At 46.5% G+C, this 23197-nt stretch overlaps 1 protein-coding gene across 1 annotated transcript in view; it reads left to right on the plus strand.

The window, feature by feature from the left end:
- LOC106606641 (testis-expressed protein 2) overlaps positions 1–23197 on the plus strand; it is a 46602-nt gene that overhangs the window by 21647 nt on the left and 1758 nt on the right. The window contains exons 2-11 of the mRNA XM_045721281.1: positions 1967–3504; positions 18070–18274; positions 18351–18683; positions 18983–19155; positions 19784–19945; positions 21080–21179; positions 21839–21980; positions 22225–22374; positions 22646–22855; positions 23070–23190. Of these exons, the coding sequence (XP_045577237.1) occupies positions 2239–3504; positions 18070–18274; positions 18351–18683; positions 18983–19155; positions 19784–19945; positions 21080–21179; positions 21839–21980; positions 22225–22374; positions 22646–22855; positions 23070–23190 (2862 nt within the window). The 5' untranslated portion in view covers positions 1967–2238. The remainder of the gene's footprint in view (positions 1–1966; positions 3505–18069; positions 18275–18350; positions 18684–18982; positions 19156–19783; positions 19946–21079; positions 21180–21838; positions 21981–22224; positions 22375–22645; positions 22856–23069; positions 23191–23197) is intronic.

A 23197-nucleotide genomic window follows, 5' to 3' on the forward strand; every position in this document is an offset into this window, starting at 1 on the left:
GGGGGAACAGTTTGTCTAGTGTTGGATGGTGTGGGGGGAACAGTCTGTCTAGTGTTGGATGGTGTGGGGGGAACAGTCTGTCTAGTGTTGGATGGTATGGGGGAACAGTCTGTCTAGTGTTGGATGGTGTGGGGGAACAGTCTGTCTAGTGTTGGATGGTGTGGGGGTACAGTCTTTCTAGTGTTGGATGGTGTGGGGGGGAACAGTCTGTCTAGTGTTGGATGGTGTGGGGGGGAACAGTTTGTCTAGTGTTGGATGGTATGGGGGGAACAGTCTGTCTAGTGTTGGATGGTGTGGGGGGGAACAGTCTGTCTAGTGTTGGATGGTGTGGGGGGGAACAGTCTGTCTAGTGTTGGATGGTGTGGGGGGAACAGTCTGTCTAGTGTTGGATGGTGTGGGGGGAACAGTTTTTCTAGTGTTGGATGGTATGGGGGGGAACAGTCTGTCTAGTGTTGGATGGTGTGGGGGGAACAGTCTGTCTAGTGTTGGATGGTGTGGGGGGGAACAGTCTGTCTAGTGTTGGATGGTGTGGGGGGAACAGTCTGTCTAGTGTTGGATGGTGTGGGGGGAACAGTCTGTATAGTGTTGGATGGTGTGGGGGGGAACAGTCTGTCTAGTGTTGGATGGTGTGGGGGAACAGTCTGTCTAGTGTTGGATGGTGGGGGGGAACAGTCTGTCTAGTGTTGGATGGTGTGGGGGGGAACAGTCTGTCTAGTGTTGGATGGTGTGGGGGGAACAGTCTGTCTAGTGTTGGATGGTGTGGGGGAACAGTCTGTCTAGTGTTGGATGGTATGGGGGGAACAGTCTGTCTAGTGTTGGATGGTGTGGGGGGGAACAGTTTGTCTAGTGTTGGATGATGTGGGGGGAACAGTCTGTCTAGTGTTGGATGGTGTGGGGGGAACAGTTTGTCTAGTGTTGGATGGTGTGGGGGGAACAGTTTGTCTAGTGTTGGATGATGTGGGGGGGAACAGTCTGTCTAGTGTTGGATGGTGTGGGGGGGGAACAGTTTGTCTAGTGTTGGATGATGTGGGGGGGAACAGTTTGTCTAGTGTTTGATGGTGTGGGGGGGAACAGTTTGTCTAGTGTTGGATGGTGTGGGGGGAACAGTTTGTCTAGTGTTGGATGGTGTGGGGGGAACAGTCTGTCTAGTGTTGGATGGTGTGGGGGGAACAGTCTGTCTAGTGTTGGATGGTGTGGGGGGAACAGTCTGTCTAGTGTTGGATGGTATGGGGGGAACAGTCTGTCTAGTGTTGGATGGTGTGGGGGGGAACAGTTTGTCTAGTGTTGGATGATGTGGGGGGGAACAGTCTGTCTAGTGTTCGATGGTGTGGGGGGAACAGTTTGTCTAGTGTTGGATGGTGTGGGGGGGAACAGTCTGTCTAGTGTTGGATGGTGTGGGGGGAACAGTCTGTCTAGTGTTGGATGATGTGGGGGGGAACAGTCTGTCTAGTGTTGGATGGTGTGGGGGGAACAGTTTGTCTAGTGTTGGATGGTGTGGGAGGGAACAGTCTGTCTAGTGTTGGATGATGTGGGGGGAACAGTCTGTCTAGTGTTGGATGGTGTGGGGGGAACAGTCTGTCTAGTGTTGGATGGTGTGGGGGGGAACAGTCTGTCTAGTGTTGGATGATACCCAGGATGAAGAAACCTGCAGGGCGCTATGTCCCAAACACTATGATGCTATGTCCCAAATGGCACCCTGTAGGGAATATGGTTCCACTTGGGACACAACCTGTCCTCCTTCAGGGATGTGTGTGTGTGTGTGTGTGTGTGTGTGTGTGTGTGTGTGTGTGTGTGTGTGTGTGTGTGTGTGTGTGTGTGTGTGTGTATGATTGACATCCATCATCCTTAATCAGGGTGATGTTACTAATATGAGTGTATTCTTATGTTATATAACATTTTTGATTGATGTTTGATGAATAGGAAAATATCACTCAATGTCGCCTTCCTCTCTTCCCCATGTCTCCAGAGTCCTGAGGTTGAGTGATGACAGACTGGAGAAGAGAATGCTACTCACCATGCAGCACCCACTGATCCCCAGCACCATGTCTTACTACCCTAGAGCCAACCACTGTGTTTGGGGGACCACGTCTCCATAGCTACAGCAGAAAAATATACACATCTTCAATACATGAAAACTGAGAGAGGGATGGAACCATATTTCAGATTGAATGTGAGTACTGTGGATATTTAGTAACAAACACATTCTTACAAACTGTCAGAGGCAGAGAGAAGAACAGCATGGAGGACAGTGAGCTTATCTTTCTGGAGCGCCATGATGAGGGCGAGGGCCCTACCGTGGCCTTCTCCAAAGACAAGCCTGGAGTCATGGAGGCCAGGGACAGTAGGCCCGACTCAGGCCTGGGGCTAGGTTTGGGGCTGGAGCCAGGCCAGGGACGCCGCTCCTCGGGCTTCCACATCCCCCTCTCCCCCTCCTCGCCAGGCTCCCTGGCTGACCTGGCCATGGCCTCGTCGCCACCCCCCAGCCTGGTGAAGTCCTCCTCCACAGAGCTGCAGACCAAAGACACTGGTTCCTTGAGAAGCTCCAAACCCCTCCTCAGCTTGGTCAAGTCCCTCTCCACCGAGATCTCCCACCTCGAGCCCGAGGTCTACCTCTCCAAGTCGGACTCCAAGCTCCACATGCACCACTGGAAGCAGTTCACTCAGACCCAACCCAAGCTCCAGGAGGCTGGTTCCGGGAATGATAGCTGGATGGCACCCCCGTCCCCCGTCTCCCCCACGGAGCCCAAAGGAAGTTCCCTGATGATCGAGTTTGAGGACACGCGGAGGAAGTTCTCGGAGGCCATACAGGACCCCATGAGCATGTGGGGTAAAATGATGGGGGACGAGTCGAGCTCGGGGAGCCCCAAACAGAAGGTGTCTGGGGGGGTCGGGGAATCACCTGCCTCCCATGGTAGCTGTGGAGGTGGTGGGAGTGGGACCCCATTGAACATTGAAGACGGGAGCACAGAGACACAAGTAAGATACAGACGTGGAACAGACAGCGAACTGGGTGTGTGTGAAACTCCACTAAAGAGACCCAGGAGGGGCCCTTTGAAGCCCTCGCTTTCCCCAGAGCACCACAGCCAGCTGGGGGATAGCCTCTACGAGATCTGCACCAATGGAGACCTCATCCAGGTGGTAGAGGTCCAGGGGGGTGGATCCAGTGGAGCTGGTACCAGAGGCCAGCATCGAGGAACCCGTCCCCAGGTTCGAGGCAGGATTCCTGGGGTTCCTGTGGCCTCAGTGCCTGTCCGCTGGCTCTTGTTTGTGGGCGTACTTGCCTACGGGTTCTTTGTGCTCCCTCTGCCCTCCTATGTGACTGGGCTGTCCCTGGGGCTAGCATGTGGGTTCCTGTTAGGGTTGGTGGTGGTCCTGGTGTTCACGCCCCGTCCGCGCTCCAGAGCTTTGCCCCCTTGGGGCACTACAGGGGCCCGGTGGTCCCAAGACAACAGCCTGCTGCCCTCGAACCCTGTTGGTGGGCTGCGCACAGATGCAGTCCTGGAGGTGAGTTTGAGGATATGGGAGTGGTTACATACACAAGTAACATAGATAGAGTTACAGTAGGTAAACACAGACGGACGGACGAACGGACAGACAGATTGTCACAGTCAGACAGACAGACAGACAGACAGACAGACAGACAGGCAGGCAGGCAGGCAGGCAGGCAGGCAGGCAGGCAGGCAGGCAGGCAGGCAGGCAGGCAGACAGACAGACAGACAGACAGACAGACAGGCAGGCAGGCAGGCAGGCAGGCAGGCAGGCAGGCAGATGGTCAGCCCTTAAAAAAAATACAAAGAGAACAGGCTTTCATCATTTTTTTATATTTTTTTTATAGTTGATACATTTCTGTCTCATGAACCAAAGTGCGAGCCACATACTGTATCTATGGTAACAATCATTACTACTGTCTTTGTCTCTATAGAGTGGAGGAGTAGAGACCTTTGTTTCTGTGAATGGGTGAGTGAATGAGGCCAGGTGCTGATTAGAGAGGATAGTGAGAACTGAGGGGCTTACAGCCATGGGGCTGCTTCCGCAATAGCAGCCTATTCCCTTTGTAGTGCACTACTTTTGACCAGGACCCTGTTAAAAGGTGGTGCACTACATAGGGGATAGGATGCCATTTAGGACGTGTACCATCTCCCTCAGTTGTAGCCCATGTAGTTCCTGTACATCCTCTGCCCCTTGGCCTTTGATTAGTGAGGAATGAGGGGCTTATAGCCGCCCGGTCCAGATACAGCACATCTCAGTCTACTGTAGCCCAGGTAGTCCCTGTGTTCCCTCTGGCCCTTGGGTATCTAGGCCAGTTGACTTGCTAGTCTGATGGATTGGTTGTGGTTTAACGTCTGTCTATCCGCGTGGCAGACTTCCACCTGTGTTGTCACTCTTTGCTTTGTATCGTTTTTCATAATTGTTTGTCAAATGCGTGCGTGCGTGCGTGCGTGCGTGCGTGTGTGTGTGTGTGTGTGTGTGTCATCTCCCAGTCCATTAGCTGTAGCAGCTGTGATATTTCTGTCTTGATTCGTTCAGTTGGCTCTAAGCTGAACCCAAGACATAAGAAACACACATTAGCTCAGTAGAACACTGCAAAACAGTCAAATTAGGTTGAAGCTTTTAAGGCTATAAGCCAGTACAATGTTGCATGCTGCATTCAGTGTTGTATTTCAGTTTACAGTACGCATGTATACAACTTAGTACATAAGATGTGTCGTGTCTTTGGGGTACCATTAAACTGAAGACATGTTTTATCAATTAACTCCCTGTAATTATTATCACGCGATCAAACTGATTAATCGTTTAATTGTAATTAACTAGGAGATCGGGGCACCAAGGAAAATATTCAGATTACAAAGTTATAATTTTCCTAATATAACATTCCTATATTATAACATTATATATTATATTCTATTATAGTATAGGCCGATTATCTTCTAGTTTAAATGGTGTATTTTACCTCGCGTCCAGTCTCATTCCAAACGTCGTAAATTGTTGTATCTGCACGAACCCAGTCTTTACTAAGAGTCATCCATACATCAATTGTCTTAAAATCATTTATTTACTAAACTAAGTAATTCACAGAAAGTATGCAAACAGTAATTATCGTCACAAAGAATTGGTAGAGTAATGTGCCCTAGTGGGCTAACAGGCCTGGCGGCCTGTTGAACAATGGGTCATAAACGGTCAGCTGAGGAGACACACAGAGTTCATTAATATTAACAATTGACATGCTAATCAATTGCACATGAACGCTCACTCATTTGAGAACAATTGCAATCAATATATATTTACGCTCAGTGTGTCGTCGGGATCCTTGTTGGAGCGTCGTTCTGTTGGAGAGTTTTCTCTCTCTCTCTCTCGGTTAGAATGGATCTTTCAAAGCGACATTCATTAATGTCGTTATAGAATGGATGTTTCATTGGTCTTCGCGTTCAATGATATAATTTACTTAGCTGCAGACTAATAATTAATATCAAAGACTTGTTCTTATTCTGTCGGTATCGATAGTCTAAAAGTTAACCACGTGGTATAGTTCACTTTCAGTAGAGTACTTGGATGGTCAAACCTATTGGCCAACTCGCAATGGAGTGGAGGCCGGGTCTGAAGAAAGTAGATCAGGGTATAGTTTTATAGTGAACATGTCACATGACGCCTGGTCCTGTCTGTGTCCCTGGGGGCGTGCCGATGACTGAGTTAAGCTTGGTACAGAAATACAATTCTATCACATTAACATCAGTACATAGCATCTCAATGTATTACAAATAGCTTTATCCTTATTAATACATTCTATACAACCATGTGGATGCAAGTCTCATCGCTGAGGCTATTATATAAACAGTTTTATGGTAATATGGCTATATTGTCTCTTCTGAGTATCACAAAATTGTACCAAGCGGACCAGTTCGTAGCTGGATTCTTCACCAATCTTTCATACCTTCTCCAGAACCTAAATGTCATTCGGTTCCCCAATTCTGTCAGTTGGAAGAATTTCCTGTCTCTCTATGGGACATGTGGCAAGAGATTCTCCTCTTAGAGTTTTACAACCCTTTCACACAGGGCCTGGGTGGGGGGAGGTAGGTTGGGGGATGGTGCAAGGGGGGAGGGGGTCAACTGTCCTCCCTGTACTCAAAGAGGCCAACGTCATGACATACCCCCCCTGGTGGTTTGGATCTTGTTTATCCTGCAAGTTACAAATCAACATAAAATCATGACCACGTGATGTCCCGTTGGTAGATCATCGTTGCAGTCCCCTCTGGTGGTTGAACTGTTATAGGCTCTCTGGAAAAGGAGCAGTCCACCACAAGGATGGGCAGTTGATGTCCGGTTGGTGATCGCCGTTGCGGTCTCCTCTAGTGGTGTACCTTGGTAGGTTCCCTGGAAGCTGCAAAGTACCCCAGGAAGGGCCAGGGGATGTCCTGGTTGGTGATCGCCGTTGCGGTCCCCCCCTCTGGTGGTTTACCTTGGTAGGCTCTCTGACAGCGGGCATGCCGCCACAAGGATAGGCCGTGGGTGTCCGGATTTGGGGTCGCCGTTCCGGACCCGTCGTCCAGACTGGAAGATCTGGGCAGTAACTTAGGCAGATGTTAACAACGCACACACACTCATGAAATATATATAATTACATTCATTCCCCAATGAGCGGCGTTGTGGCACTAAGTGATGGTTGTATGGGGACTTTGTTTATGGCTCTATCACTTCCTAAGTGTCAAAGGAACTGAACCGAAAAGGAATGAAAGCATAAACAAAACAAAAAATATACAAAATATAGTTCTCACACAAAAAATTATCTAATTGGACTGTATTCTATATACGTCCAATGTTCTGGCAAAATGATTATCATGGCATTGTCTCTAATGCCATATCTAGGGTTTTTCCTACTTGGTGTGTTGCTTAGGCGCTATCCTAAGTTTAACTATATGATAAGTCTACAGCTGTAATGCACTAGTTTTGGGCAGTCTACAGGGATGACCTATGGACTTCTGGGAAGAAAACTGGTGAGTGCTGTAGAGTCAAAGGCCTAGAAGTAAATGTTCAACTTTACTAAGGCTGGTATATTGCTTGGGCCCTTAAGTGGTCCTAGCATAAATCCTAATTGGATGTTCCGTTGTGCATGTGCGTTTATGCTTACACAAGCGCGCATGTCAAGGGAAGAAAACCAAGTATGCGGGCAGATTACAACTTGTTCTGAATGAGTCTGACGTAGTCAGGTAATTTTCAGGTCAATGCCTGGAGGTCAGTCAGAATTGGTGTCAAGGGAGTCTGTAGTAGTTTTTCTACAAGTCACTGTGTCTTCCACTACTGTAGTGGCGATAGGTATGAAGTCTATTTCATAGCTATGTTATCCACGGAGGAGCTAACCTCACGACGGAAGTACTCTTTAAGTATTGGACCAGTCATACGTGGTGTGATCATGGTTCATGACTTCTAATAATTTTCCTCCTGAATGGAGGGTCCTATTTATTAGTGACATGTGTGTTAACCATTGGAAGAGTGCACTGGAGATTCCCCTCCACGTGTTGCACTCTGAGTGACTCCTATGTCGCTGTTGTCAATGGTAATTTGATTGGTTAAGTCTCTAACCTTCTTACTGATTGTAGCTGGACTGACTGTTGCTAGTATTGGTACTGGTACTCAAGGGGACCAGTTATCCTACCGATTTATTCTGAAATATTATCTACCGGAACACATTTTACTAGTTGTATTGTAGTTGAACCTATGCATGGCAAAGAATGATTATTGATGCCATTTGTTTTGGAGGTGGACAAGTCCACTGGACTTCCTTTACGACCAGTGTGGTACACCTCAGTACTATCTTAGATGTCTTGTAAGATAATCCCCGTCTAGGGGCCTGTCTGCTCCTCACTGTTCTCATAGGGGAGTTTACAACTAGATTTGATTTATGCTCTGGCGGCCTCGTACGGTGTTGTCCGTAGTCTTGACCCCCCCACCGGCCTCGATGAGGCTCATCATGGGTCTGGGCTACTATTCCCCCCCTTTGTGCCTCGGGACCCCCCCCACCAGCGGGTGGTGTTGGTGTCCGATGCGCAAATGAAAAGGTCGGACCCTATGTACGAGTTGTCAGCGGCCGCGTTGTTATGAGAATGGCTGTAACCTTTCAACCAAATCTCCTGGTGTTTGTGCTTCAAAACGCTCAGTGGCTGTCGAGGCATGTCAGTCACCACCGCGTCCGCGTGTGGCAACCTCTTTGTTACCTGCGAACTGAGACGAGGATATAGGTCTGTGATATCGCAAAGTGTTTCACCAGTGGGAGTCATCGGGTCAGTTGCTGGACTGACGCCATTAGTGTCATTGTAAGGGGTGACAGTCCCCAACAAAGCGGAAGGTGTATCATCGGAAACAGAGTATACTCTGCGCATCAATGTTTTTCTTGCTGAGACGGCCGCAGTGCTTGCGGAAGTGTTCAAAGGGCAAGAGAAGTTCATCTCAACTATCGTATTGCACGACTGCAAGGAGGAGGGAAGTTGCTTATTCACAGAGACAGCTGGCTCGAAATCATGAAAAGAATGGTCAATCAGATTGTCTGATGGAATGTGTCGAGATATCGTACTATCTCCGTGGATCGGATTCTGTACCAAGAGGTTTCTAAACGTCTTTTTCCCAAGGGGTGCTTTCGACAGATACCCCTCGTGAATGACTGCGTTGCAGCTAGCGTTAGGGGGAGACAGTGTGGTCAGTGGAGAAGGCACCGTGGCCTGTGACCATACCTGGTTGGTTTTCCAATCCATCAATGGGAGTAACCGATCCATCAAGTCTGCTCCGAGTAGCAGGGGTACAGTTTCAAGGCTGGTAACATACACAGGGTGAACGAGCGATACGTCCTGGATGTGTAGTTTCAGCATGACTCTCAATGTGAGAGGCGAGGTAGTCTGAGTGACCCCTCGAAGTTTAGTGTCGCATCGTTCCACTTTTAACCAACGTTTAGTTGGCTTCAAAGCCCTTTTTAGATCATCAAACAATGTTTGAGAGATGAGTGATATTGTCGCAACCGAATCAATTAGCGCATGACAAGCTAAGCAGTCCTCCAGGACTGTTTCCAGGTATGGCCGTTTAGATTCGTGGTTAGTGGACATATTCCCCACAAAGTGGAGTGGTCGTTCGCAACGACGTGATGTGCCATGTCTGTTCAAGATGGAAGCAGATTGACTTTTCCGATTTTGAGTGGGCTTTAACGAAGCGTTTGACCTTTATCTTCGCAACTTTTGTATCGGAGTCTATAGACAGAGCCCGGGGGCTTGTTTCTTGATCAAGCCAGCCCTGGATAGGGTCTTGAATGAAAGCGGGAGAAATTTGAACTTTAACGTCCATGCTATGGGTGTTAATTCCTGCGGACCTGGTGTCCGGTAATTCCCCGTCTAGTCCTTGTGACTTATCTTTTACCCTTTTCTCAAATTGTTCTCGCTTAAGTTCTTCCCGTAGCGGGACTTCTGGAGAACATTGGTCTACGTTTTGATCGTCCTTCAACCCTTTGTTACCCTTGTGCTCTGACACTTTTTGTGGGTTGGGTGCAGGAACGTAGCGAACAGGTCGATTGTAGCGGTAGTCATGTTGATGGCTACGTACTTTACAGTTATTTCCACCGCGGAGGTTATTGGAATCATGGTTTCGTGGTAGAAACTGTCGTTGTGTGTCATCTCTCGACGCTCCAATACCTGATAATGTACCCTCTAACTGGAGTGAGTGCTCCTGGTCAAACTTCAAAACCGAGTGGTCAGGGATCTTAGCATTGTGAACTTTTGATGCCTCAAAAGCTGTGCTTGCAAGCTCTCTGAGTTGTAAGATAGGCAAGCCAACGTGGGCGGCAGGGCCCAAGTAGGTAATGAAGGTGGGATACATGTTCGACAGAAACATTTGTTTGAATGGTAACAGCTCTTCCATTCCTGTTTCTGTGAGTAGGCCAAAGTAAGCTGAACGAAGCCTATGATAGAAAGCTTGTGGGTGTTCGTTCCGAGCTTGTTTGACGGTGTTAGCCAGTGAGCTATCGTGTTTGCGAGTCGCAGAACCACTGAATTCTAATTTCAAAGCTGTGGCAAGTTTAGCGTAGTCATTTAGCACGTGTTGCTGTTGTAGACGAATGAACCTCGTCACATGTCTATTCGACGTTCGCTTCAACAGGTAAACCCTGTCAGAACCCGTAGCGTTTGGGTAGCCATCCAACGCGTCCTCTATGTCAGCTAGGAACGTCTCAGTATCGTTTGGCTGACCTGGAACGGGGTCAAAGGTGGGGAAATTCTTGACGAGTTTGTCAAGGTATTCCGCGCCAAGCGGGCGGAGAGGGTTGGCTTCATCCTGTGGAGAAATTGGGGCCGAAAGGCCAAGAGAAGAAGCCAAGCCTTGTTGTTGTTGACCAAGAGGCGCCATATTACTCAGTGCCGAAGGGCCAAGAGGAGAAGGCTGAGGGACACATGAGGGAGGCAAGGTCTGAAACCTATTGTCTTCACTCCTGTGAGTACAGGGCTCCGGTTGCTTGGATGGGTAGTCGCGCTGTAGAGCGTGACCATTCTGGATTTCCTCCAGATGGTACCTAAGGGTGGAATTCTGCTGCATTGCAGAGTCCACTTGAGCGCTTAGAGTACTGATTTTGGACACGTGAGTGTCACACCTGCTCCTTTCGGTCTCAAACTTATCTGTCATGGTTTGCAGATAGAGGTCTTGAGTACGGAGCGAGAGATTCAGTGATGAGATTTCCTCTGCTTGCTTAGAAATCAATATTTCCATCCTCATCACCTGAATTCTCTCATCATTCATTTGGTCAGCGACTTCAATAAGTTCTGCTGATTTATCATCCAACTTTGTCACTGTGTTCATTAACTGATCGTCTTTGGTCTGCAGCGCTTTGAGGAGAACCGTGTTATTTTGAGTAACATTCAACAAAACAGCATGCATGTTGTCAAGTTGAGCGCTCCTGTTTGTAGATAACTCTTCAGATTTATCTAGTTTGGCGTGGACATCATCGTATTTAGTTTTGGCTAAATCGAGTTGTTCCTGTAGCATATGATTTTGTTCCTGTAGAAAACGATTTTGTTTTAGAGCTTGTGCTTGTTCATCGTCATACGGATTTGCAATTACATTTAATTGTTCAGTTTTCGAACGCAGTTCCATAGCTAGCAGAATTTTTCCCTTGTCTGCATTGGTCATTGGTTTCCCGGTACTCTCCACCTGTCCCTTTATGTCTACCGTTACCTGCTCGTGCTTCAGCTGTGCACTGCGGTATTGGACAGATGGCAATCTCGGATGGCAAGACATCAGAGCTAGATTGGAGAGAACCTTTACGAGGCCTGCGCCCGATGGTTGGTTTTGGAAAGCATTGTTGTCTGCTTTTCCACTAATGGCATAATTAGGGTTGTTATCGCTGCTGAGGTCAGAGATCAATCCATTTACGGGTGGAGGTTCACTAATTAGCGGGCGAGTGGGGACCACCCCCTCTGATTGCTTGCACATTATTAGAACATTTGAAAGGAAAAAATGTTTTTCCTAATTTTCCAAAATTTGGTTTTGGAATGTGGGGAGCTGCAAAGACGATTTTAATCTATTTATAGACGTTAATGAACCATCAGTACTGTACAGTACTGTGGAAGTTGGACGTGAATGAATTTGCAAAAGCAAATTGAATTAATCAATGCCAATGATTAGTCCTACCTGGGTAGGCTATCTGGGTATTAAACTTGAAATTACCTGAGAGGTTGCTTCATCCAGGTTAATATGCAAAGTTTAAGTTGCCTCATTTAATTGGAAGAACCTAGAAAGGTATGTTCGACAATTTAACTTATTAAATTGAATGAGACGATAATCCATACAATCTCCATTGATTGGATATCATAAGTGTAAACCGTAGGTCAAATGTTGGGACCCTTCACCACTAGGGTACGCTCCTCCCTGGGGCTGAAGCCACATGGGATTCACTCCCGTGAGTAATGGGTTTTACTGAATGTGCTTTGCTAAAGCAGATTTAACTGATTAATCTATTTATGATAAATCAAACCCGTATAGGCTATCTGGGAATTAACTTTCAATTAACCTGAGAGCATTGCTTCATCTAAGTTAAGTTTGGAAAAAGTTAATCATGTCTCATTATAGACGCCCAATCAATTTTGGATATTATTTAAAAGATCCACTTGAAAAGGTAAATCTGGCAATTTCACTTGTTAGTTAAATTGAATGAGACGTCATATCCAGTCAATTGCAATTGTCTGGATATTTTACCGTGATCCACGTTTGGATTTCCCCTAGAGATGTACTGGCAATTCTTCACCACCAGGGTATAGAATGCTGGAATTAAACGTAAGTACAAAGGTCGGGACTTCCGTCGCGCTAGCGGAGGAATTTTAAACGTGGAACGGAGAGGGTAAAATGTTCCCTCTGTTAGCTTGCAGTAATGCTAAGCTCTTCCTAACTTTGTTCAGGAGTATCACTTCCAAGCACCAAAATAGGGTCCTTTCACTATGGAAAGGGTGGGTTTTCTAATGACGTCTCACCTTAACCCCATTCAGCATATTCTGCTAGCGTTTATGCTGACCGGAGCGACAAGGTACTTAAATACAGATACGCATATGGTCTGCCCACACTGTCTTAGTGCGGTAGGCAAATTATTCGGCTCGGTTACCGGACAGTTAACTTCTAACCTTACTCTAGAAGTTAATATTGACCGACAGAAATAGTACCGTTTGGCCTAACGGACTAAATCTGGAATTTATCCCTCACTGCTATCGACATAAGACCGGAGCCACTCTAAATAGCTTCTCCCAATGGAAAATACACAATCACTTTGTTTAGATAGCAGGCTGTTTGTACAATTCTGTTTGCACAATTGATATATAGAATTTCACAGCAAAGTCCAATTCTATCTTAGATTCCTCGCACGGGGGCTCCATAAATGTCGTGTCTTTGGGGTACCATTAAACTGAAGACATGTTTTATCAATTAACTCCCTGTAATTATTATCACGCGATCAAACTGATTAATCGTTTAATTGTAATTAACTAGGAGATCGGGGCACCAAGGAAAATATTCAGATTACAAAGTTATAATTTTCCTAATATAACATTCCTATATTATAACATTATATATTATATTCTATTATAGTATAGGCCGATTATCTTCTGGTTTAAATGGTGTATTTTACCTCGCGTCCAGTCTCATTCCAAACGTCGTAAATTGTTGTATCTGCACGAACCCAGTCTTTACTAAGAGTCATCCATACATCAATTGTCTTAAAATCATTTATTTACTAAACTAAGTAATTCACAGAAAGTATGCAAACAGTAATTATCGTCACAAAGAATTGGTAGAGTAATGTGCCCTAGTGGGCTAACAGGCCTGGCGGCCTGTTGAACAATGGGTCATAAACGGTCAGCTGAGGAGACACACAGAGTTCATTAATATTAACAATTGACATGCTAATCAATTGCACATGAACGCTCACTCATTTGAGAACAATTGCAATCAATATATATTTACGCTCAGTGTGTCGTCGGGATCCTTGTTGGAGCGTCGTTCTGTTGGAGAGTTTTCTCTCTCTCTCTCTCTCGGTTAGAATGGATCTTTCAAAGCGACATTCATTAATGTCGTTATAGAATGGATGTTTCATTGGTCTTCGCGTTCAATGATATAATTTACTTAGCTGCAGACTAATAATTAATATCAAAGACTTGTTCTTATTCTGTCGGTATCGATAGTCTAAAAGTTAACCACGTGGTATAGTTCACTTTCAGTAGAGTACTTGGATGGTCAAACCTATTGGCCAACTCGCAATGGAGTGGAGGCCGGGTCTGAAGAAAGTAGATCAGGGTATAGTTTTATAGTGAACATGTCACATGACGCCTGGTCCTGTCTGTGTCCCTGGGGGCGTGCCGATGACTGAGTTAAGCTTGGTACAGAAATACAATTCTATCACATTAACATCAGTACATAGCATCTCAATGTATTACAAATAGCTTTATCCTTATTAATACATTCTATACAACCATGTGGATGCAAGTCTCATCGCTGAGGCTATTATATAAACAGTTTTATGGTAATATGGCTATATTGTCTCTTCTGAGTATCACAAAATTGTACCAAGCGGACCAGTTCGTAGCTGGATTCTTCACCAATCTTTCATACCTTCTCCAGAACCTAAATGTCATTCGGTTCCCCAATTCTGTCAGTTGGAAGAATTTCCTGTCTCTCTATGGGACATGTGGCAAGAGATTCTCCTCTTAGAGTTTTACAACCCTTTCACACAGGGCCTGGGTGGGGGGAGGTAGGTTGGGGGATGGTGCAAGGGGGAGGGGGTCAACTGTCCTCCCTGTACTCAAAGAGGCCAACGTCATGACAGATGCAACTATCTATATTTGTATTTGTACGTATTATTTATTATTAATGCAGTTTTTACAATTTTAAAAACTTTACAATACATTCACAGACCATGTGCCCTCAGGCCCCTACTCCACCACTACCACATATATACAGTACAAAATCCATGTATACGTGTGTGTGTATAGTGCGTATGCTATCGTGTGTGTGTGTGTGTGTGTGTGTGTGTGTGTGTGTGTGTGTGTGTGTGTGTATGCATGTGTCTGTGCCTATGTTTGTGTTGCTTCACAGTCCCCGCTGTTCCATAAGGTGTATTTTAATCTGTTTTTTTAAATCAAATTTTACTGCTTGCATGAGTTACTTGATGTGGAATAGAGTTCCATGTAGTCATGGCTCTATGTAGTCTGTTCTGGACTTGGGGACTGTGAAGAGACCTCTGGTGGCATGTCTTGTGGGGTATGAATGGGTGTCCGAGCTGTGCGCCAGTAGTTCAAACAGACAGCTTGGTGCATTCAACATGTCAATACCTCTCATAAATACAAGCAGTGATGAAGGCAATGTCTATTCCACTTTGAGACAGGAGAGATTGACATGCATATTATTAATATTAGCTCTCCAGCCGTGCTGCCCTGTTCTGAACTAATTGCAATTTTCCTAAATCCTTTTTTGTGGCACCTGACCACACGACTGAACAGGTGCGACAATACTAGGCCAGTAGGACCTGCCTTGTTGACAGTGCTGTCAAGAAGGTAGAGCAGCGCCTTATCAGGGACATACTTCTCCCCATCTTAGCTACTGTTTTATCAATATGTTTTGACCATGACAGTTTACAATCCAGGGTAACTAACTCCAAGCAGTTTAGTCACCTCAACTTGCTAAATTTTCACATGATTTATTACAAGATTTAGTTGAGGTTTAGGGTTTAGTGAATGATTTGTCCCAAATACAATGCTTTTAGTTTTAGAAATATTTAGGACTAACTTATTCCTACCACACACTCTGAAACGAACTGCAACTCTTTGTTAAGTGTTGCAGTCATTTCAGTCGCTGTAGTAGCTGACATGTATAGTGTTGAGTCATTCGCATACATAGACACTCTGGCTTTCCTCAAAGCCAGTGGCAATTCATTAGTAAAGATTGAAACAAGTAAAGGGCCTTGGCAGCTGCCTTGGGGAATTCCTGATTCTACCTGGATTATGTTGGAGAGGCTTCCATTAAAGAACACCCTCTGTGTTCTGTTAGACAGGTAACTCTTTATCCACAATATAGCAGGGGGTGTAAAGCCATATCACATACGTTTTTCCAGCAGCAGACTATGATCGATGATGTCAAAGGCTGCACTGAAGTCTAACAAAACAGCCCCCACAATCTTTTTATTATCAATTTCTGTGTGTCTTCCAAGTCCAGTAGGTGACCAATCAGACATGCCAGACAAGCAGATTAATGTCACAGCGTGACTACATTACCTAAGCCCTAAGCCTGAGTTCTGCCTCAGAGGAACAGAAACATACCTGATTCACACTGTAGGGCCGACCCAACTTGTACTGGTCTGGCTTGAATATTTTATTTCATATTGTTCTTTCCAGCGTGGTTGCAGCAACTTTGATGGAGGTGTAACCATGCCAGTCCAGTACAGCTCCACTTGGCTCAGTAGTGTAAAGGGGTAATAGAGAGCTGCCCCTAGCTCTGGTTTCACTGCCACAGATTTGACTACAGGTAAATCACGGCGCTCAATAACCAATGAGTATTCAGGTAATACTAGGAAGGGTTATACTAGAACAATTACAGCAGGGAAGGAAGACAGATTTGCTGGCTGTGAAAGTTAACTGCCACAATATCTGACAACAACAAAAATGTCAATGTACATATCACCTTTACGAGATAATTCATGGTAAGCAACTGTAAACAACAATAGCAAAAGTAAACATCAATGAACAGCTGTGACTGCCCAAGTGAACACAATGTAAGCAAGTGAGGTGAGTTTATTAGAGTGAGAGAAAAACACTAACAAACAAAAAAAGCTCACCAGGCAATAGCCCAGAGCGCTAGAGCCAGTCTCCTGTGATAGATGAGACATGTATAGAGCCAGTCTCCTGTGATAGATGAGACATGTATAGAGCCAGTCTCCTGTGATAGATGAGACATGTATAGAGCCAGTCTCCTGTGATAGATGAGACATGTATAGAGCCAGTCTCCTGTGATAGGTGAGACATGTATAGAGCCAGTCTCCTGTGATAGGTGAGACATGTATAGAGCCAGTCTCCTGTGATAGATGAGACATGTATAGAGCCAGTCTCCTGTGATAGATGAGACATGTATAGAGCCAGTCTCCTGTGATAGATGAGACATGTATAGAGCCAGTCTCCTGTGATAGATGAGACATGTATAGAGCCAGTCTCCTGTGATAGATGAGACATGTATAGAGCCAGTCTCCTGTGATAGGTGAGACATGTATAGAGCCAGTCTCCTGTGATAGGTGAGACATGTATAGAGCCAGTCTCCTGTGATAGATGAGACATGTATAGAGCCAGTCTCCTGTGATAGATGAGACATGTATAGAGCCAGTCTCCTGTGATAGATGAGACATGTATAGAGCCAGTCTCCTGTGATAGATGAGACATGTATAAAGCCAGTCTCTTGTGATAGATGAGACATGTATAGAGCCAGTCTCCTGTGATAGATGAGACATGTATAGAGCCAGTCTCCTGTGATAGATGAGACATGTATAAAGCCAGTCTCCTGTGATAGATGAGACATGTATAAAGCCAGTCTCTTGTGATAGATGAGACATGTATAGAGCCAGTCTCCTGTGATACATGAGACATGTATAGAGCCAGTCTCCTGTGATAGATGAGACATGTATAGAGCCAGTCTCCTGTGGTAGATGAGACATGTATAGAGCCAGTCTCCTGTGATAGATGAGACATGTATAGAGCCAGTCTCCTGTGATAGATGAGACATGTATAGAGCCAGTCTCCTGTGATAGATGAGACATGTATAGAGCCAGTCTCCTGTGATAGATGAGACATGTATAGAGCCAGTCTCCTGTGGTAGATGAGACATGTATAGAGCCAGTCTCCTGTGGTAGATGAGACATGTATAGAGCCAGTCTCCTGTGATAGATGAGACATGTATAGAGCCAGTCTCCTGTGATAGATGAGACATGTATAGAGCCAGTCTCCTGTGATAGATGAGACATGTATAGAGCCAGTCTCCTATGATAGATGAGACATGTATAGAGCCAGTCTCCTGTGGTAGATGAGACATGTATAAAGCCAGTCTCTTGTGATAGATGAGACATGTATAGAGCCAGTCTCCTGTGATAGATACAGTGCATTCGGAAAAGTATTCAGACCCCTTGACTTTTTACAATTTTTGTTAAGTTACCGCCTTATTCTAAAATGGATTAAATAAAACAATGTCCTCATCAATCTACACACAATACTCCATAATGACAAAGAGAAAACATTTTTTTTATAAATGTTTACAAATGTATTAAATCGAAAAAACAGAAATACCTTATTTACAAGTATTTGATAAAATAAAGAGTGTCGCGCCTCTACCTCTTATGGTGTCCACCTCTTCTCCTGCTGTTGGAGCACGGAAACCCCATTTTTCCTCTTAGGGAAAGTGTTGGGTGAAATGCTGTTGTTCACGGTAAGCCCCTATGGGCCCTGGTCAAAAGGAGTGCACTATATAGGGAATAGTGTGCCATTCCAGACACAACCCAAACCTGTACTATACATCCTCCATGCATTCTAGGGCTGGATGAACGAGATGCCCGTGTACGACCCGGAGACATACCACCCGTCGCTCACCCACTCTGTGTATGCCACCCTGGAGGGCAGCCGCCTACGCCTGGCCTACCCCCGCACCAACATCCCCCGACGGGCAGCCTTCGACGAACTGCCCCATGAAGCCGTGTTCCTGCGTTCGCGCTGCTACCAGCTGGCCAACTGCAAGGCCAGTGTGTCCATATAGCATGACATTTGCTTAAGGATTTCTGAAGCATCTAGGCTTTATAAAAGCTTTGTTACGGTAAGTTGTTCATTATTTCTTGTTTATTTCAAACCAGGTCTCCCTGTTGCCTGCTGCCTTGGCACGGAAGAGAGTTTGGAATAAGAAGTACCCTATCTGTATTATACTAGCCGAGGGAGAGGTGGGGAGAGAGGAGGAGGAGAGAGTGGAAGAGGGGCAAGAGGAGGAGGAGAGGACAGACAAGCCGACACTCCCAGACACACAGACACAGGGCCTCCCCGACACTCTCTACCTCTTTGGTCGTACAGGAAGAGAGAAGGAGGATTGGTTCCAGCACTTCCTGTTAGCCTCGAGGTCAGAGTTCAAGAGCAGCCCAATCAGAGACGTGCCCAAGTCTGGTAAGAAACCGTACTGCCCCCTACTGACATGGTAGGTTACATCCAAATGGCACCCTGTTCCCTGTGGGCCCTGGTCAAAAGTAGTGCACTACATAGGGAATATATAATTAGTATTGAATTGAGTGTAATGCTATTTTAACCACCTTCCTCCCCTGTTCCTTACCCCCTCTGCCACTTGACCTGTCCGCCTGTTTTCTTTACTTTCTCCCTCACTCTATCCTCCTCCATCTCTCCCCACTTCCTTCCTTTTCTCTGTCTTTCTTTCTCTCTCTCCAACTCTCCATCTCTCTCTTCCCCAGAGGTGTTATGCAGTGGGAGCTCCAGTATGGACAGTACGGAGAATCTTCCCCCTCTGATTGGCCTGCGTGACCTGGTGGACTACGGCTCCTACATGAGCCGCCTCATTGGCTTAGAGGGTAGCAGTCCCAGCCCCTGCCACAGCGACCAGGGAAGCCCCACAGCCAGGAAGAAGGTACGCTACAAGACTGGACTATTAACCTGGTGGTTCAATGGTGTTTCAATACGAAGACGTTTATTCTTCCCCATACAGCTCTGGTCAGAAGTACTACACTACATACAGTATCTGCGCATCAGATCACCATTTTGGGTTCTTAACCTCTGAACCCTTAACCATGGTTCGAATCCTTAACATAACTCACACTGATTAGAGTACATCAATACAGCCACAGTTACAGTCCAGTCAGTCTTTGGCCTTGGAGAGAGGAGGATAGATACTGACTGACTCAGCTAGATGCTGTATACATGCTGAGTGGACCAAATGGATCAGATATCACCTGGCTGGGATATTAATAGGAGCAGTGTACCTGGCTGTGTCGTATTCATTGGGCACCCAGCGGAAGCAAACAACCAAAACAGGGGAGGGACCTACCTGAATTTGACCGATTTGTTGTGGCTTGTTTGCTACGGTCTGCGCTAAGGAATATGACCCTGGCTTGGCTGTGTGTTCTGTTCTGATGTCCTGTGTGGTGAGCATCTTTTGTAGAGTAGGTAGTAGTGAGATGGGGCCTGATCCTAGATCAACACTCCTACTGCAAGAAAAAATTGTAATCCAGCTCTGTTCTGTTCTCTCCTCTATCCAGTTCCCCAGTGAGGAGGCATCAGCAGAGGGGGGCTGCCCAGCAGAGGGCCAACCGGCCTGGGTCAATGCCCTGGTGGGGAGGATCTTCTGGGACTTCCTCCGGGAGAAGTACTGGGTGGACCTGGTGGCCCACAAGATCCAGAAGAAGCTGAGTAAGATCAGGGTGAGTCTGGGAGTTGGGGAAGGGGATGGGGCTTGGTGGGTGTATGAATTGATGAGTAGGTGGGTGGGTGGGGGTGTTGGTGGATGGATGGGTTCGTGGGTCAGTGGGTAGGTGGGTGGGTGGATGGATGAATGGACAGATGGAGGAAATGTCTGTATGTAAAGAAAATAATATCAATAATCCTCCATATCTCTGCACTACATGGTAAGTCCTATAGAATCCAACTTCAGTGCATGATCCTCTCACTCTCACTGGGGTACTGGGGCACTGGGGCACTGGGGTACTGGGGCATTGGGGCACTGGGGTACTGTGGTACTGGGGCACTGGGGCACTGGGTACTGGGGCACTAGGGTTCTAAGGTACTAGGGCACTAGGGTACTAAGGTACTGGGGCACTAGGGTTCTAAGGTACCGGGTCACTAGGGTTCTAAGGTACCGGGTCACTAGGGTTCAAAGGTACTGGGGCACTGGGGTTCTAAGGTACTAGGGCACTAGGGTACTAAGGTACTGGGGCACTAGGGTTCTAAGGTACTGGGGCACTAGGGTTCTAAGGTACTAGGGCACTAGGGTACTAAGGTACTGGGGCACTGGGGTTCTAAGGTACTGGGGCACTAGGGTTCTAAGGTACTGGGGCACTAGGGTTCTAAGGTACTAGGGCACTAGGGTACTAAGGTACTGGGGCACTGGGGTTCTAAGGTACTAGGGCACTGGGGTACTGCTCTGTGCTTGTTACTTATACATCAGTCATACTGTTGAGCACGAGGTCAGATGCGGGCAGCAGGCCATCAACATTGGACAGTGGAAAGGGGGAGGAGAGGAGAGGAGGAGAGGAGGGTTAATGCCTTGTCTTCTCCCTCTATCATGGGCTGTCGTGCTGCAGCTCCCCATCACTCACTTTTCTCCCGATCACACACACTCACACATGCATATACACTTGCACGCTCACACATGCATGCATGCATGCGCACACACACACACACACACACACACACACACACACACACACACACACACACACACACACACACACACACACACACACACACACACACACACACACACACACACACACACACACACACACACACACACGTCATCCATTTTCTGAACACCATTATTGTATGTTCTCCTACAGTTGCCGTACTTTGTGAATGAACTGAAGTTGGCTGATCTGGACATGGGTACCTGCATACCTCAGGCGCTCAGCATCTCCAAACCCTCACTGGACCACAGAGGTGTGTGTGCATCTGTATCTTTCCCCTGCTCAGATTGACATCCAGCGCACACACACACATTACTTTCTCAGACCAGACCCAGTGCTGACTTGATCCCATTTGTGTCCTACTCTAAAACCGAGTACCAAATCACACCCTATTCCCTTTAGAGTTCACTACTTTTGACCAGGTCTGTCACTATAAAGGGAATAGGGTGCCACTTATCCTAAAGCTCCTTCCTATTGTCTTCCTCCGCAGGATTAGCAATCCACTTAACATTGATCTACCTACACACACAATAACAAGCTAATGCTACTTCCCATCAGGCTACTATTGTCATTAGTCTCAATTTGCCATATGACACAGAATGACAATACTACATCTGCCCCCTCCCTTTCCCTTTATGATAACATGACAACAATAATGGTTGTTTCGAATAGGAAATGCTGATTCGATCAAAATGTATGTGTGTGTGTGTGTGTGTGTGTGTGTGTGTGTGTGTGTGTGTGTGTGTGTGTGTGTGTGTGTGTGTGTGTGTGTGTGTGTGTGTGTGTGTGTGTGTGTGTGTGTGTGTGTGTGTGTGTGTGTGTGTGTGTGTGTGCCTGACTGCATGCGCAAATCTCTCGCTGGCTTCTGTATCACCTACATAAAGACTTCTCTCTCTCTACCCCTCCCCCCAGGCCTGTGGTTGGAGATGGAGGTGGTATATACAGGCTGCCTACAGATGACCCTGGAGACGAAGTTGAACCTGTGTAAACTGGGCAAGGAGAAGTCCATTGGGGTGGAGGCTGACAGAGACATCTCAGAGACCAGCCAAGTAGGGTAAGACCTGATCCCCATGTCCTCGTACACCACAGATCAGCCTGCATCTCAGATACACTGTTTTGGCTCATGCTGTGTGTGTGTGTACTGTGTACTGTGTGTGTGTATGTGTTTGTTGTCTGTATAAAGAAGACAGTTTTGTAACCCTGATTATAACGAAGATAGAAGTTGTACCATGACTCATGATGACTCACAATCATTTGGATCCAAATGCAGTATTTAAAGTATTTTGTATGTGTCTCAGCTCCAAGCCCAGGCTGTGTGTATTAGCTGACAGTGATGAGGAGTCCTCCAGTGCCGGCTCGTCTGATGAGGAGGAGGTGCCGCCCACTGAACCCCAGGGAACTCTGGGAGATAAAAGCACAGGCACGCCACCACCACCAGCGACTGATGGGTAAATTGATAGTGTCCCAAACGGCACCCTATTCCCTATGGGCCTGGTCAGAAGTAGTGCACTATAGAAGGAATAACGCGCCATTTGGGACACACATCATAACTTTTATTTTTAACATTCTTTAATGACAAGTTGTGAACCCTTGTACTGTTTTGTTCACTGATGAGACTGTTGGTCTCACTTTAAAGTGAGTTCCACGGTTGAGTGTTTTTTTAAGTTTGTGTTTTTGAAAGAGTGTTTTTATTGAGCTGCATTTCATGACTCCTCTCAGTGGGAGTGGTGGGAGCACCGGCAGACGGTTCCTGAGGTTCGTGGACAAGATCGCCTCATCCAAGTACTTCCAGAAGGCCACGGAGAACGAGTACATCAAGAAGAAGATCGCTGAGGTCTCCAACATGCCACTGATGCTCACTGTGGAAGTTCTAGAACTCTCAGGGTCTCTGGCTGTCAACATTCCACCTCCCCCTACTGACAGGATATGGTACTGCAAACCTGCTAGCTTTAACCATATGAATAGAATCATTCTAGTTCTGTGGTTTTATATTCTTCTATAGATATACTGAACTGAAAGGTACATTGGCTCTTGTTTTTGTTTAAGTCTCAAACAGGTCTTTCTTTCTGTCTTTATTTTTGTCTCCCCAACTTCCTTTTCTCTCTCCCTGACTCTCCCTCTCTCTTTCTGTCTCCCCCCACAGGTACAGTTTCCGCGTGCCTCCCAGGCTGGACCTGCGTGTGCGTCCCATGCTAGGGGAGAGGGAGGTCACCTTCACACACGTCACAGAGTGGATCGAGAAGAAGCTGAGTCGAGAGTTTCAGGTCAGTC

Source organism: Salmo salar, chromosome ssa06 (assembly GCF_905237065.1).
Source record: "Salmo salar chromosome ssa06, Ssal_v3.1, whole genome shotgun sequence".
Lineage (NCBI taxonomy): Eukaryota > Metazoa > Chordata > Actinopteri > Salmoniformes > Salmonidae > Salmo > Salmo salar.